The sequence below is a fragment of the Myxine glutinosa genome, chromosome 1 (genome assembly GCF_964187855.1).
Source record: "Myxine glutinosa chromosome 1, kmMyxGlut1.1, whole genome shotgun sequence".
Lineage (NCBI taxonomy): Eukaryota > Metazoa > Chordata > Myxini > Myxiniformes > Myxinidae > Myxine > Myxine glutinosa.
In genome coordinates this window covers 295,091,571-295,109,859 of record NC_136261.1, presented here as the reverse complement: position 1 = coordinate 295,109,859, position 18,289 = coordinate 295,091,571, and the positions used below count along the sequence as shown (strand labels likewise).

At 40.4% G+C, this 18,289-nt stretch overlaps 1 protein-coding gene across 6 annotated transcripts in view; it reads right to left on the bottom strand.

The window, feature by feature from the left end:
• Positions 1-18,289, bottom strand: part of PPHLN1 (periphilin 1) — a 40,357-nt gene that overhangs the window by 6,603 nt on the left and 15,465 nt on the right. For all 6 annotated transcript variants that reach the window (XM_078767577.1, XM_078767565.1, XM_078767555.1 and 3 more), the window contains 3 exons: positions 7,028-7,138; positions 1,865-1,929; positions 707-1,062 (listed from right to left, as the gene is read on the bottom strand). In XM_078767577.1, coding sequence (XP_078623703.1) covers positions 707-1,062; positions 1,865-1,929; positions 7,028-7,138 — 532 coding nt within the window. The remainder of the gene's footprint in view (positions 1-706; positions 1,063-1,864; positions 1,930-7,027; positions 7,139-18,289) is intronic.

Sequence of the window (18,289 nt, the reverse complement as noted above, 5' to 3'; positions counted from 1 at the left end):
ACGAGTGAGCAACCTACTTCTCCCAAAAAAATTTTTTTGCCAAGTAACAAGAAATATGTCGTGCATAGCACGATACTTGCGAAATCCCTAAAATAAGTTGTTGACCTATGATGACCTCAAAAATAATTCATGGTTGAATTCAGTGACCTGGTATGTAGATACTCTTAAAATTTCAAGTCAATCGGATGAAAATTGAGGATTTTAGAAACTTGGCCTATGTTGACCTTTTGGCTTATGTTGACCGATAATACAATTGCTTGAATTCAGTGACCAGATGTGCAAATTATCTTCAAATTTCAAGTCAATCGGATGAAAATTGATTTCAGAAATTCAGCTTTTGGTGACCTTTTAGCCTATGATGACCTCAAAAATACTTGGTGGTTGAACGCAGTGACCAGATATGCAAATATTCTTAAAATTTCCAGTCAATCGGATGAAAATTGAGGATTTCAGAAATCTGGCCTATGTTGACCTTTTCGTCTACGTTAACCTCAAAAATACTTGGTGGTTGAATTCAGTGACCAGATATGCAGGTCCTCCTCAAAGTTCAAGTTAATTGGATAAAAATTGAAGATTTTAGAAATTTGGCCTATGTTGACCTTTTGGCCTATGTTGACCTCAAAAATAATACTTGAGCAGGGGCTTTGATGAACAATTAATACAATTGATGACCATAGATACTTATTCTCTTTAATCGCATGCCCACCTCTCTCACGGTATGGATACGATGGCATCTCATCGACTGCCATCTGTGCTGAGTGTTCAGCCAACTCCATTTCGGGCATAGTGAGCAAAGTCCGCTTGACACCCCGATCATTGACATACGGTGGGTGAACCGATTGTTGATTCCGGGGAGGTGGAGTTGGGCTTCGAGGCATCTCCCGTTCTTCACAACGCAATGGGGGAACTGGCTGTACTCGGCGCCTGTACAATGTACTGTCTTCATCCTCGACGTTGTCCACATAGAGGTCAAAGGCCCTTTGTGTTTCTTGTCTCCAATATGCTTGACCTCTCGGCTTCCGCTCCACATGAGAGCCTCTCCAGTGATTCTCATACCTCTCACTGTGTTGCAACACAAAATATCTCAGTTTGTGATGCATGCTAAAACAATAAGGGAGAGTTTCAAATGCATTCGATGTCCTTTACATAACATCATGACCTAAAAAGCATCTTAAAATGCAAAGCCTGTCCGCATCAGCTTCGTACTCAAAACTAAACATGACAAAATCAACAGCATGATTTTTTTATTATTAATCAGTGGTGGCCATATTCTCATAATAAAGGTTTGTTGACAATTTGATGACAAAAGCTCAAATGGTAAAAAAAAAGTTATGCTGTGGATGCATGCACACACACAAATCCCCACCTCACATTTAGGGGACAATGTTTAAATCGGCTTGGTTTTGAACTGGGAATTCTTGGATCAACATCCAGTACACAAAAAGGAACATTGAAATTTCCAATTCAATAGGAGGAGGTGGAGAGAGAAGAGGACATTTTTGTAATCTATATTATAAAAGGAGCCGTGTCTGTCTGTCCATTTGCCATGTTATAGCTTGGGAACGGATTAACGGAATTCAATAAATCCAAATACGGTGGATTCGGGTAACTTCCGGGAGTGTTTGTGATCCAATTTTTTTTTTTTTTAACGTGTGTCAAAACTGCAAATGCCAACACGTGACGTTGGTTATCCCTGCACGGAGAGCAGGATCCCCCAGGAATTCTTTTATTTTTTCTTCCTGCATAGATTAGCCATCGCAGCAAAGATTGGTATTTTCGTCAGAGAATTATATATTAGTCAAAAAAACAAAACAAAAAACCAACATGAAACGGCTCCAATTACCACATTGCAACCAGGTCTCACCTGTTATCTGGTGAGCATCTTGGAGAATAGTGTGGGTGATCCCTCCATTGTTCATCTTGCCAGGACTTGAAAAATAAAACAGGTATAAAACGTTAAAATGCATGCAGGACACAGCACCAGGCACTCCCCAGTACTTACTCAATATCTTTACTGCCTCCTTTGTCCAACATGAATATTGTGTTTATTATGTATGGGTTGCTCCATTTATTAGAGGGTGATTCCGCGGCGTGTTGTTCGGGACATTCTGAAGTGTTTTTTGCCTTTGTACAGAGTACTGCTTATAAAGGTTAAGCTTCCAGGTAAATGAGAGGTAATAACAAGCGAACAATTAACTGTCATGATAGCCAGATATTTGAAAGAAAAAAAAAGGTGGCATGTTATACGGGACACAAAAATGTACACGGGTTCTGGCATTGGTTGACATATTCAAAAAAAGTCTGAGTTGGCTTGAGTGTTAGGATATCATTATTCTAAGATGCAACCTGACTTGTGTCTGTACTTAAATTATAAACACAGATTCCTCTCTTTCACTTCAGGGTCAGGATGAGAACAAAAGTGTTGTATTGTACGGGTGTCACAACAAAGTGAACACAGTGAAAACTGTGGTATGGAACACATTTGGCCACACGTGTTGAACATTACACGGAACCCCGAACAAAGGCCAATAACTAATAAAAATGGTAAGCAAAGTTAAAACAAGAAAAATAAACTGTTTATTCAACAATAAACGTTAATTAGCTCAACATTAAACGAATAACACAAATTCAGTATTAACCTCTCACTGTCATGTCGGTCGTGTGTAAACAATATTGACTGTTGTATGAAAATCAGCTCATGAAATTGATAATTTTAACATGAACATTCACAACAAAGTGAATATAAACGTGACAATAATTTGGAATGTTTCTTGGTCTTGTAACATACAAAGAAACCATAATTAATGGTGATTCCTGTTGCCAAGTGAAGGAAACAGAATCCATATTGGAAAGAGATTTCAAAAGTTTTGGTAGCGACAAGGGCATGACCAATCAATGTAAAGGTCTTTACTTCCTTTATAATCGTATCAAATCATGAGACAACTGCCTGTCAGGAAATTTTGTAGTTTCTGAAATGAGCATTATCATGCTATCAGTCCTTGATGGTTTAATAGCCTTTAAACATTGGGACGCAAACGTTATGCATCAACCTGAATACATATTAACATAATTTGATGTTTTTTGATGTTTATCTTTGAGGTCTAATCCTTATGTAACATTGCGAAAGGTGAATAATTGCACCAAAAAACTATGCTTTATAAATAATTATAGCAAAGTGTTGTACAGGCCATATCCGTGTTGTATGTAACAGAATAGATATTTTTTGGATATCAAGTCGAGGCTCGTATAAGAGTTCAGTTAGCACAGATAACATATAATAAAGGGCGCGGGAGAGAAGAGGGGGAGAGAGAGGGAAGCACAACAACAGTAGGGAACAAGGACAATGGGAGATCTGTGGAAGAGAGAGGGCTGGGGTGGGGTACACAGGATAAACAAGATGGACACTACAAGGAAAAGCTTAATGGAACACATACATGCATATATATTGTACATCGCCCCTCCCTATTCCATAACACTCTGGATGGATAATGGAAATTCTTCGGGGAAACCGCAGAGGGAGGGATAAATACATTGCCATACTTAAACACCAATATCTACTATTTTTTTTGAAGAACACCCCCAAAATCCCATAATCAGATGTATTTATAGTAAAGATTATTAAACTCAACATCAATAACGTTTAATTTTTGAAAAAAGCAATAGTATGTCAAAAATAAGCAAAAATAACTACTTTTTTGTTTTGCATCATTCATTGAGAAATTCATTTTGCATGAACGGTTTTGCCTGTTTGCATGAGTGGTGCATGTTGGAAAGGGTAGGTGGTTGGTTGTGTGTGGTTTTTTTTTTGTTACCATTATTATTTCTTATTTCGTGTATGTGAGTGAGTGAGTGGGTGGGTGAGTGGGTGGGTGAGGGTGTGTGTTTTTGCACGAATGAATTTTTGCATGAGTGTGTGTTTTTGTATGTTGAGTGGTGTATTGCGGCAAAAAGGGTTGGCGTCAGGAAGGGCATCCGGCCGTAAAACATTGCTTCAAAAAGGGGACCAAAAAACAACAACAACCACGGTTCCCGAAAAAGGCCAACCCCCGCTTTGCGGGGAAAAATGGCCTCTAAAGATGGTTATTTATATATTATATTGAGAAAGTGAATATCAAGGTTCTAATCTCATTGATTGAAAAGGTCGGTCCTACAGCACAGGGTTGATGCAACAAATTATAATTCAAACCTTAAAGCATCAAAACATGTCAGTCCCTAGATAGTGGAACCTTGGGAGGCATGCATCTATGTTTGCAAGTTATATATTGGTTTTCAAAATATATTTATGCAGCATTGAATGCAAGTCATTGTCATGTATGAGAGATGGTGGATCATAATAAAATTGAAGGTCATAAAGACGTGCGGGTGTCTCGATGCCTGCACCAAGCTTTGCTGCCAGGTTAGCTTCTCATGGGATGTTCCAGTGTCACTTGTTTATGCTCTTTTTCTTTGTTTGCACGCAGCAAAAAGCTGCGGGGTAGCATCACTAGCTGATGCGCAGCTGTTCTACTGATGCAGTGCTCCTGCTGGTTAGTACAGGAATTTATAATTTGGTCAGGGTGCCGGTGATAGTTCACCGAATCTTCGTGAAGGACACCATGGGATTTTTAACATCCACCAACTAAGGCTGGCAGACGGGACACCCAGTTTAACGTGTATCTGAGGGACAGTGCACACATTGATGAATCACCCTGCCTGTGAAACGCCAGGATGACAGTTTATAGCTGGGCTGAGATTCAAACCGAGACTAGATGGCTCGTAGGCCAGTGTGCGTACCTCTAGGCCATCCTGCCAGCCCTTGATGTATAGCGTGTTAATATGATAATGAAAGAAAAGTGATAGATGAAAGTTTGAACAGAACTTCACTTTATATTGAAAATGAGCCATTTAAATTTTCGATGGGATCCACAAGTGACAATAACATAGCATGGACAAGTATTCTATTCAAATTTAGAGTTTGGGATAGAATAGTAAGGCTATTAGATTTCAGCAAAGCAAACGTTGAGGGTATGAGGAGAGAGAGCTGGGTGCTGTAATTTGGGAGAAACTACCATGAGGCAAGTCAGTATCAGATAAATGTGACATCTTCAGGCAACAAATGTTGCATGTACAGAGCAAGTATATTCCCACGAGGTGTAAATCCAGGAGCAGGACACCAGAGTGATTGTGCAGGGATGTAAGTGGTGTTATAATGAGGACAAGCGTTACGCCTCGGCCACCCGTCGGTGAAGTGATGTGAGTTGACAAAGTGGAAGACGCAGAAAACATGCTATGATATGATATTTCGCTCAAGGTTCAGACATACATGGAGGCGGCCATCTTGGATTTTGACGTGGCGATCCAATTTTCAATAGCGTTCTTCCATATGCCTCAATACACCCACACACCAGATTAGAAGTTGGTACTTCGCTTATTTTTCAAGATATTCCGCTCACAAGGTTCAGACATACATGGCGGCGGCCATCTTGGATTTTGACGTGGCGACCCAATTTTTCAATAGGGTTCTTATTTATGCCTAGATACACCCAAACACCAGATTAGAAGTTGGTACTTCGCTTATTTTTCAAGATATTCCGCTCACAAGGTTCAGACATACATGGCATCAGACATACATGGCGGCGGCCATCTTGGATTTTGACGTGGGTTGCACCCACACACCAAATTCGAATGCGGTCCTTCGCTTACGCACGCACGCACGTACGTACACATGGACGGAGGGGAAAACCATAGTCCCCCTTTCGCTCCGCGGTGCGATGGGGGACAATAAGCAGAAGGTAATCATTAGGTATTTAAACAACTCGACAGGCCAAAATAGCTTCCGCAATTATTTTTGAAAAACACTTTCCGAAGCACATAAGTGGTAAAGAGCAAGTTAAGACAGGTGTGGGCCCTTTCATGATAGCACAGGAGAGTGGTCAGTGATGAAAGTGAGATTGCAGGCTTATTAACTGGTTATTTTGCTTCAACGTTTACACAAGTCAGGGGAATTGCCAATCGCTCAGAGATTCTATCTCGGAGTGAGGCTTTTAGATGATTTCCGGGTAAGAGTGGAGAAAGTTGAGAAGCAGCGAGGAAAGCTAATGGTAGATAAATCACCGGGGATGGAGGAATGGATAGTAGCAATTGTAACCGCTATTTCAGAAAGGTTCCAGAGAAGAATTGGGGAACTGCAAATTAAAGGGAGTCAGTTTGGATTTACTAAATAAAAGGGAGGAAGTGTTTATCAAATTTATTGTTGTTTCATAAAGCCGTTTCTGTGTGGGTCGGTGAAGGAAGTGCAATGGTAGTTGTATTCCAGACTTTCATAAGGCATTTCACAAAGTAGCACAAAGGAAGCTGTTAAAAGGTATGTCTTGTGAAATGACTGGTAGAGCAGTTAACTGGATTGGAAACTAGCTAGGTGATAGGAGGCAAAGAGTGGCTGTGTATGACAGGATGTCTGCCTGGTGGCAAGTAGTGGGATACCTCGTGGATCAAGTACTGGACGGGTATCATTTAGTACATGTGGAGATAAAATGAATGCAAAAGTTTGTTTTTTTTCTTCAGCATAATAGAAAGTGGCAGGACCAAGGGCCAACAGCCTGAGAGTAAATAAGATGCGAGCAAGTTAGGATGGTATTAACATAGGAATCTCAGTCAGAGAGCAGTTAATGCATGGAATAGTCTCCCTGGGAAGGCAGTGAAAGCAGCAACAGTATGTAGATTTAAACTGGAATTAGATATGGGTACCTCAAAGCACTGGAGATAGAGGGGTGGGTACATCGTACTTGCAGGACTGGTAGGTGATGTAGGTACAGATGTGTCATTGTATATGTGTAATGATTGTGATGTCATCGAGATAGTCACAAAAAAGCTGGGAGAATCCAGTACGTGTCAGGAAGTTGCTTCCTTAAAAGTGTGTGTGTACATGCGTGTGTGTGTGTGCGTGTGCGTGCGTGTGTGTGTGTTTTCCTTCAGAATCTGCATGCCACCGGTTTAAAGCAGAAATGGTTTGTTTAATTACAGAAGAAAAATAAAATCCATAACTCACCCTTTCCTGGGACAGGAACCATTGCTTTTGCAATCTCCAGTTTTCCTCATCAAGTTCTGCCATCATTTCCTCCTTTTCCACAAACTCATCGGCATGCTCCCAACTCTGTACCTGCAGCAGCATAATGATGCCCCGTAACTACACATCCAGCAGTTTTTCAATACCATAATATTCCAATGGATTCCGATTTTCTTTTTAAATAACAGTCTTCTTTAGAGTGAACCTTGTTCTGTGAATATGATAGACGAGTGTTAAAAAGGATTACAAAACTTGTAGCTGCACTTCATTTATTTTGCATCCTTTCAGCACGGCTCGTGTCCTCCATTACAATGTAACACGTAGTCAAAATAGAGACCAATTACTGCACTGCAGTTACAAGCAGGAAGCCGGATATTAAAACACACACATATTCATAAAAACACACACACACACAAACATACATATATATATTAGGGTGGTTCATATAAATGAAAGTTAGAAAAGTCATGCTCCCAACACTTAAAAAATTTTGTATGCATGAAAAAACCCTTGTGGTGAAATTTTAAGCTATTTGGACTAAATTTAGGGATTGCACACGGAGTTTGTAATTTCACCTATAAGCTCACATAAATGTTTGGAGTTGATTATTTATTCTCCACTGCTCTACTTGTGATTTTGACCAGTACAGTTGACCTATGACCTTGCCATGTACTGCACATTTTGAAGTTGTTTTTAAGTTAATTGAATACAGTACAGCTGTACTCTACTCTGGTGTATGCAGTTGCTCTCATTGAAGAGTACAATCGTCTCCTGACAAGGGATGAACAGCAAACCCAGTATCTGCCTCAAGTTGTGACAAAATATCGCAAGAGGCTTTCCGATTGCAGGAAATCAATGTTTATCGGGCACAAACATTGAGTGGCTGGAAACTATGAGTCGCTGTGTAACCCCTAAAACTTGATGTATTCAAAAAATATTTCACAGGCAGAAGTTTTACCTCAATACCAAAAAAATTAAAGGTTTGAAGTAAAATTCAAAACTTTTTGTTGCCTTATGTAGCCAAGAACCACCCTAATATATATATTTATATAAACACATACATACATACAGTCACTTGAAAAAGTAAGTACACCCCATGTAAAGTTTTGACTTTTTCAACATATTCCAACATACAGCTATTTGATCTTCATTTCAACAATATTGATAGGATAAGGTGATATAATATAACAAATATCATGAAACATTTACATTTTGTAGTCCATTGTATCATTTAAATAAACATAATTGCAAATTTTGCATGTGGAAAAAGTAAGTACACCCTTGGCTCCAATAGGTGGTATTGCCTCCTTTGGCAGAAACACTCAAGTAGGCGTTTCTTATAACTGTCTACCAGTCTCTGACATCGACGGAGAAATTTTTGCCCACTCCTCCATGCAGAATTCTTTCAGCTGTGCGATGTTTGAGGGGTTTCTTGCATGCACAGCTCGTTTCAAATCCCCCCACAACATCTCGATGGGATTTAGATCTGGGCTTTGACTTGGCCATTCCAGAACCCTCCATTTCTTTCTTTTCAGCCATTCCTTGGTGGATTTACTGGTATGTTTAGGGTCATTGTCATGTTGCAAGGTCCACCTTCGGTTGAGCTTCAACTTTCCGACAGATGGCCTCACATTATCCTCAAGCACCCTCTGGTACAATGAAGAATTCATAGTGGATTATATGATGGTGAGCTGCCCAGACCCTGATGCAGCAAAGCTACCCCAAACCATAATATTTCCACCAACATGCTTTACAGTTGGTAACAGGTTCTTGTGGTCAAATGCTGTCTTTGGTTTTCACCAAACATGTCTTCTGGTACTGTGGCCAAATAGCTCTACCTTTGACTCATCTGTCCAGAGCACATTGTTCCAGAAGTCCTAGCACCCTAGCACCAACTCCGAGCACCAACTCCGAGCACCAACTCCGAGCACCAACTCCGAGCACCAACTCCGAGCACCAACTCCGAGCACCAACTCCCAGCACCAACTCCCAGCACCAACTCCCAGCACCAACTCCCAGCCCCAACTCCCAGTAGTGGGGCGGCTTAGCCCAAATATTCAAAAGAATTGTGCATTTTGTGATACAAGCACCAAATTTGGCACAAATGTACATTAATATGTTGCGAACATTTTCAGATATTGGGCCACTTGAAATTCCGTAATTTTTTTTTTCAATTTTTTTCAAATTTCGTAATTTCAAATTTTTCGGGTGACACCGTCACAATTTCGGTCTTCGAGGCCGGCCGATAGGCAAAGTGTGACCGGAAGGGACGAGGTTCTCCTGACCACGTGGCCCTCGATCTGGGAAGCGAGAGGCGTTCCATTAGTGGACGCGCCCCTCACGCCCGACTTTTGGGCGGCCCCGGCAGGCCGTTTGTTTTGACGTTCCGTGACAGGCCCCGCACCCCCACCTCCGGGCCGACCGGAAGCTTGTGCTGAGTACATCATACCTGAACAACTCAGTGAGGCAGAACACAGCAGTGCACACCAGGGTGACCCCTTCAGTGCATAAACCAATTAACCAGACAACCCTCCCAAGACAACCCTCCCATCTACTTTCTCAACAATCCTCTCCAAGAAGTTCTGTCGCTCAAGATTTTGGGTCTCACTATCTGCCATGATCTTTCTTGGGAAAACCACATTTCCAAGCTGGCCTCCAAAGCCAGTCGCCGACTGGGCATCCTCCGTCGTGCGAAGTCCTTCCTCGGCACACCTGAGCTCCTCACCACATACAAGGCTTTCATCCGCAGCTCAATGGAATACTGTTCTCCCCTATGGGCCGGTGCTCCTGCCTCACACCTAGCTCGGCTTCACGCTGTTGAAACCAAAGCTTTCAGAATTATTGGAATCTCCCGCGATGAAGCTATCTCTGAGGGCCTTTCACTCACTCACCGCAGGCAGGTAGGTGGTCTTTCTGTCTTCTACCGACTCCTCTCCGGCCTTGCACCCCCAGCTCTCTCTGTGCTCTGTCCCCCAAATATTCCTACAGGTCGCACAAGATCTGCCAGCAACCCTCTGATGGTTAAACTACCGAAATCTCGGCTCTCTGCTCACCTTCACTCTTTCATTCCTCTTTTCTCCCGCCTCTGGAACAAACTCCCTCACTCCCTTCAATCCCACTCCTCCCTCCAGGTCTTTAAAACAGCTGTTCACCACCATCTCTTATCTTCCCCCATCCAAAACCTTGATCTTTTCTACCCCCGCTAATTCACCCCAGATCCACCTTGTTTGAAATTCCAACTTCTTTCCTGGAAGTCCTGGCAGTGTCCATATGTTTTATACCTCTCCCACCGCCCCCTTCCCATGCCCCCCCCCCCCCCCAAAGCCCTCGCCCTCTCTCAGATCTCTCGATGTCTCCATGTCTCTCGGTCCCTGCTCTCAAATGTTGTGTTTGTGTCCTTCCCCCTCTCTCCCCATCTTGTCTACCGCTCCCGATGTTATATGTTTTATGTGTCGGTTTGTCTTTCTGTGTGATTAATGTTCGCTCTTTCAGGAGCCTCGATCTTGTATACAAAAAAAAAAAAAAAAAAAAAAAAAAAAAAAAAACCTGTCCACTGCAGGGCATATAGAAATGAAGTTATTTTCTGCATATAATAATAATATAAGTTCAGTTCTATATAACAATTTCTGTTATCACCACTACCACTACAACTACCACTACTACAAGCTTTGTCTGGTGTATTTGCTTCACTGGTTCACAAGGTCTTTTGCATACATGTAATTCAGACTCTCGTCTTCATTGCTGACCACACAATGTTCGCAACATATTAATGTACATTTGTGCCAAATTTGGTGCTTGTATCACAAAATGCACAATTCTTTTGAATATTTGGGCTAAGCCACCCCACTATAATCGGCCGGCCTCGAAGACCGAAATTGTGACGGTGTCACCCGAAAAATTTGAAATTACGAAATTTGAAAAATTTTGAAAAAAAAAATTACGGAATTTCAAGTGGCCCAATATCTGAAAATGTTCGCAACATATTAATGTACATTTGTGCCAAATTTGGTGCTTGTATCACAAAATGCACAACAGGTTTGCTATGCTGCTACACTACAGCCCCAACTCCCAGCCCCAACTCCCAGCCCCAACTCCCAGCCCCAACTCCCAGCCCCAACTCCCAGCCCCAACTCCCAGCCCCAACTCCCAGCCCCAACTCCCAGCACCAACCCCCAGCACCAACCCCCAGCCCCAACCCCTAGCCCCAGCCCCTAGCCCCAACTCCTAGCCCCAACTCCTAGCCCCAACTCCTAGCCCCAACTCCTAGCCCCAACTCCTAGCCCCAACTCCTAGCACCAACTCCTAGCACCAACTCCTAGCACCAACTCCTAGCACCAACCCCGAGGCCCAACCGCTAGCCCCAACCGCTAGCCCCAACCCCGAGGCCCAACCCCGAGGCCCAACCCCGAGGCCCAACCCCGAGGCCCAACTCCGAGGCCCAACTCCGAGGCCCAACTCCGAGGCCCAACTCCGAGGCCCAACTCCTAGCCCCAACTCCTAGGCCCAACTGCTAGCCCCAAATCCTAGCCCTAGAAAGGTGTAGGGAAGAACCCAGATAGCTAGATTTCAGCATTTCTTCCTCAAGCAAAAACGCTCTAAGTTTAAACACTTCCTTTAAGTTATTGTGGTAACAAAAACCTATCACAGACTCTGACCTTTGACCTCTTGACCCCAAAATCAAATCAGTTCATCTGTGCATCATAATACATACTTGTACCAACTTTGGTTAAAATCCCATTTCGGGTCCACAAGTTATCACAGTATCACAGTTATCACATTTTTACCTAACATAACCTCTGACCTTAACCTTTTGACCTCATGACCGCAAAATCGAATCGGTTCATATTTACATCGTTATACATACCTGTGCCAAGTTTGACTAAGATCCCTTCAGCCATTCTCAAGTTATCGCGGCAACAAAAACCTATCGGACGGACGGACAACCCGAAAACATAATACCTCCAGGGGCTTTGACGGCGGAGGCATAACAAGTAAATAAATGATTCATCATCTTGTACTGACGTTTCTACTTCACAAAATGATTGTGTCATTTCGAAATATTAAGCAATGTCGGAAGAGCAGGAGGAAAAAGAAGCAATAATAAATTGGCAAACAATGTGGGTGTTTTCAAACAGTTACAGATGAGCTCTTCAGTAATGCTGATTTATTGTCTGGAAAAAGCAGTACCGGTAGATATCGGTACAAGAGTTTTGTCTGTGTGTCTATGTAAAGTAAACAAATACCTCTGCGGGAGCATATTGGATGTGGAAATGTCATGGCAACAATTTTCCCATATGGGGTGGGAGTAGTGGGGTGCACTTTAGGCCAGCTTTTAGGCAATTTTCATGCGTTTTCAAGCATAACTACAACAAATGCTACTCCAGATACCTCAAATATACAACGTTTGACAGGGGACACTTGAAAAAAAACAAACAAAAAAAAAACATCTCGGCATCACCTCTTACCAGCAGAGAGAGGTGGGGGTGTGCTTTTTTTGACCACTTTGGAAGTATCAGACTTGGCAATGACAATATTTTATGCGGGTGGGTGGGAGAGAGGAGGGCGTTATACCATAACGTGTCGGATATACTTTTATACTGTGTATTGCTCACATTTTAAATCTTGCTCTATTATAAAATATAAACTAGAGGTTCCAGGGAACCTGAGCTCAACTGGTCTATATCAATATGGTTAGAATATGCATAATAATAGAACCACAAACTATATAGTTTATATGTGCTAAAAAATATGAGAAAAATAGATTTTTCAATATGGCCGCCCTGCCACGCCCATTTTTGGGCGTGCAACGCCCAAATGCAATCCCAAACTAGTTTATGTCTTAAAGATGCTGCATAACAAGTTTCATCAAATTTCATCAATATTTGTGCCTTTTAGAGCGTAGACGTCAAATTGTTTACAGACGACAGACAGACAGACGGACGACGGACACTGGGTGTCGACAAAAACTCAGCTGGACATAGTCCAGTTGAGTTAAAAAGGTAAACGCTGAAAAGGGCTATGCTGCTCATCGAATAATATATTGATCGTCGAGAGACTCATTATCCCCATTTTGCTTAGATTAAATGCTTGGCTGAAATTGATGAATTAAAAAAGAAATGGTACATTGGCTCAAAATATACATATTTTTTGTGATTGGTGAACGTTTTGGATTTAACTTTTTAAAATGTCACAGAAAGCCTTAAATTCTGGATGAAGAATAGCCAAAGTCCCACAAATCTGAACGCTGCGTGTGCACACAATGGAACTGTCCATATCCATACATTTATTCACAATATCATTCTCTTATGCAAACCACAGAGGTTGCTTCGCACACCACAAAGCCAAACCTATCCCCCTCTAAACACTCTACCTTACTCGTCACGTGGACGGTTTCCTTCCACCGGAGCAAGACACGACATTCACACCGGCGCGATGTTCTTCCAGGCAATTACCCAACAAACATCTTCAAACATCAAACATACATCATCAAAACATCAAACATACATCATCAAAACATCAAACATACATCATCAAAACATCAAAATACATCATCAAAACATCAAAATACATCATCAAAACATCAAAATACATCATCAAAACATCAAACATACATCATCAAAACATCAAACATACATCATCAAAACATCAAACATACATCATCAAAACATCAAACATACATCATCAAAACATCAAACATACATCATCAAAACATCAAACATACAAAACATCAAACATACATCATCAAAACATCAAACATACATCATCAAAACATCAAACATACAAAACATCAAAACATCAAACATACATCATCAAAACATCAAACATACATCATCAAAACATCAAACATACATCATCAAAACATCAAACATACATCATCAAAACATCAAACATACATCATCAAAACATCAAACATACATCATCAAAACATCAAACATACATCATCAAAACATCAAACATACATCATCAAAACATCAAACATACATCATCAAAACATCAAACATACAAAACATCAAACATACATCATCAAAACATCAAACATACAAAACATCAAACATACAAAACATCAAAACATCAAACATACATCATCAAAACATCAAACATACATCATCAAAACATCAAACATACATCAAAACATCAAACATACATCAAAACATCAAACATACATCATCAAAACATCAAACATACAAACCATCAAAACATCAAACATACATCATCAAAACATCAAACATACATCATCAAAACATCAAACATACATCATCAAAACATCAAACATACATCATCAAAACATCAAACATACATCATCAAAACATCAAACATACATCATCAAAACATCAAACATACATCATCAAAACATCAAAACATCAAACATACATCATCAAAACGTCAAACATACATCAAAACATCAAACATACATCATCAAAACATCAAACATACATCATCAAAACATCAAACATACATCATCAAAACATCAAACATACATCATCAAAACATCAAAACATACATCATCAAAACATCAAAACATCAAACATACATCATCAAAACATCAAACATACATCAAAACATCAAACATACATCAAAACATCAAACATACATCATCAAAACATCAAACATACATCATCAAAACATCAAACATACATCATCAAAACATCAAACATACATCATCAAAACATCAAACATCAAACATACATCATCAAAACATCAAACATACATCATCAAAACATCAAACATACATCATCAAAACATCAAACATACATCATCAAAACATCAAACATACATCATCAAAACATCAAACATACATCATCAAAACATCAAACATACATCATCAAAACATCAAACATACAAAACATCAAACATACATCATCAAAACATCAAACATACAAAACATCAAACATACAAAACATCAAAACATCAAACATACATCATCAAAACATCAAACATACATCATCAAAACATGAAACATACATCAAAACATCAAACATACATCATCACAACATCAAACATACATCATCAAAACATCAAACATCTCCCCGCCTGTGCCCCAATTTGTCATCCAGTTTTCCCAGTCTGTCTTCCAATTGACCCTCCATTTTCCTCTACAATCCATCCATTCAGTCTGCGAGTTCATTATTTATTCCAACCTCACCGCCAAATCACTTTTCATCTCATTCATTTGTTCATCCACTTCATTCTCCAAATCGTCGTTATTTATATTCATACGTTTCATCAATAATTGAAACAAGACCGGATTGGACATCGTACTCGCTTCCTGGCTCGACGATTCAGGAATAGAGGAGGTTCCTACACGAGGCTCCTTCTGGGGGGCTCCAGGAACGAAACTGTACCATCTTCACAAACTTACAGCAGCCATATTCTATGAGTATAAAACCAGGACATGCGTTGTCATGCCAACGTGACATTATCGCTTTTGTGATGTATTCATTTTTAAATCCGATTGCAAAAAAATTGTTGTGATCCGGGTACAATACCCGAGAGAATGTTGCTTAGTTCAATTTGAATCATTGTAATTCCTTCAGTCATAATTGTGCTAGGTACGGTGACATTTATCAGCATTTTGAGGATGAACAAATCGACGATTTTGTGATCTCTTGATATATACACAAAGAATTAAGTTAAGCACCCCCCCCCGTTTTTTTACAACCTCGCACATTACAAGTTTGTTGTCGTCAAAACAGTGTAATATACCCATGATATTGCTATATTTTCTGGAGAAGTGATATTATGGTCACATAAAAACATAACAATCATGCCGTTTTCAATATTTTATTCTGAATAATTTAAGGTGAAATTTTTTGGGAATTTTAGGCATATTTTCACCTCAATTTAAGTATGGAGCTATAGGTCCATCACGGACAGTGTGGATGACGTTTATGTTTTCTAACGTACAGTCATTGTTCTGAGAAGACCTCTAGCGATCTTTGCGTCAATAACGTGTGTAGGACCCACGTGATCGGATCACTGACTCAACCCTACGTCTCATAGACCCTGTAAGCCGTCGTATGCGTTGCTGTGGCAGGTTGTTCCATTCCCGATGTAATGCACGTTCCAATTCATCCAGATTGGCTATTGGAGGGACCATCTTCGCAATTTGTCGTCCCAACATGTCCCAAACGTGCTCGAGGGGGTTCAGGTTCAGGACAGGATTAGGGGGTGCTTAACTTAATTCTTTGTGTAGGGGTGCTTAACTTAATTCTTTGTGTATAGTACTTTGGAGATGTATTTAGCGTATCTTTACCTGTGACATGCCACAGGTCTGCAAGAGCTTTGCGCTGCTGGTGTTGTTGGGTTAGTGCTGGGGGTCGATTTTTGAAATGTGCATCCATTGGTCAGACAGCTTCCAGACCACACTTCCAGATCTTCTGGCTTCGAGCTTCCAGATCCACAACAGATGTGGATCTGTTGCTCAACTCCACCCACCACAGTGCTAAGATGAAATTATATGGCTGTCATCTTGCTTCCTGGTGGGCCTAGCACATTACACCGATATAGGCCTCTGCTGACTAGATACTTTCTGGCTTTGTTTGGGTCGAGTGTTAGATTATTAGAAATGTTTAATTAAGCCCATACGCACCTCCCCCAAAAAATAGCATTACGTAATTTTTGAGCAGTGATATATGCGCGTTTCCCAATTGGCCCGTTAACTGATTTTTTTATGCCAAAAACCCGCATCGCAAATGACCACTTATAGGTTTTTATGAACAAAAGGTTTATTACCACAGGGTATGGGGAGGCGTAAACTTGAGGAATCAATACACCTCCGACGTTCTTGAGGCCTGAGCATATAGATCAGCTGTAATCTATATACCTATACACCACACAACATAAAAATCATGACCCTTCCTGCTGCTTCTGTTCGGAGTGGGTGCATCATTTGCCTGAAACCACAACCAGCTATCTGTCAGATTCGTAATTGATATTAAACGAAACCATGAAGACCCTTGTAGATGAATTGTATAATACCTTCAACAGCAAGGATGCGGGCAATGAGTGGACAGAGGAGGTGAAAATGTATATTTTGTGTCATAGGTTGTGACCACAGTGCGATCATTCATGTTCATTCTTGTTAGTTAAAAAAATAGAACAACACTCTTCGACGTCACGACATCAACCGATATGCCTCCACCCACATTATTACATCATTATAATACTTGTACCAAGTTTGATTTAAATCCATTCAGCTGTTCTCAAGATATCATTTTTACCTGGCATGGCCTCCGAGCTTTGACCTCGGGACCCCAACATCTAATCAGTTAATCTTTACGTCATTATACATATCTGTACCAAGTTTGAATTGGATCCCTTTAGCCGTTCCCAAGTTATAGACCTATTACAGACTTTGACCTTTGACCCCAAAATCGAATCAGTTACTCTTCACATCATTATACATATCTGTACGAACTTTGAATTTGATAACTTCAGCCATTCTCAAGTTATAGACCTATTACAGACTTTGACCTTTGAGCTCTTCACCCCAAAATCTAATCAGTTAATCTTTACATCATTATACATACCTGTACCAAGTTTGAATTGGATAACTTCAGCCATTCTCTAGTTACAGACCTCTTACAGACTTTGACCTTTGACCTATTGCCCCCAAGTTCTAATCAGTTAATCTTTACATCATTCTACATAATTATACCAAATTTGGTCAAAATCCCATCACTGGTTCACATGTTATCGCAGTAACAGGATTTTTACCGAACATGACCTCTGACCTGGTGACCCCAAGATCGAATCAGTTCATCTTTACCTCATTATACACACATGTAGCAAGTTTGACTAAGATCCCTTCAGCTGTTCTCAAGTCATTGCAGTAAAGAAAACCTATCACGGACGGACGGACAACCTGAAAACATAATGCCTCCGGCGACTTCGTCAATGGAGGATTGGAGGCATAAAAATGTTTGAAGATAAAAGATATGTCTTTTGAAAGCTTAAGACTTAAGAATTAATAATAGTTTTTTTCCTGACCTTTTTTGTTTTTTTTCTGACCTTTTAATAGTTTTTTCTGACTCAACAGTAGTTTTTTTTTTAAGGGCATCATTTTCAACACATTTGAATGGGGGGCAATTTTCCTCGTGCCACTGCTACATATGGAGAACAATCGTACTCCATGATAATAATGTGATGGAATTACTTTGTTGTTGTTTTTTTTAATTGTAAAATATTTGACAAAGATTCATGGAGGAGGTTGAAGAGGTTGTCCATGTATTAAAAGTAGTGCAT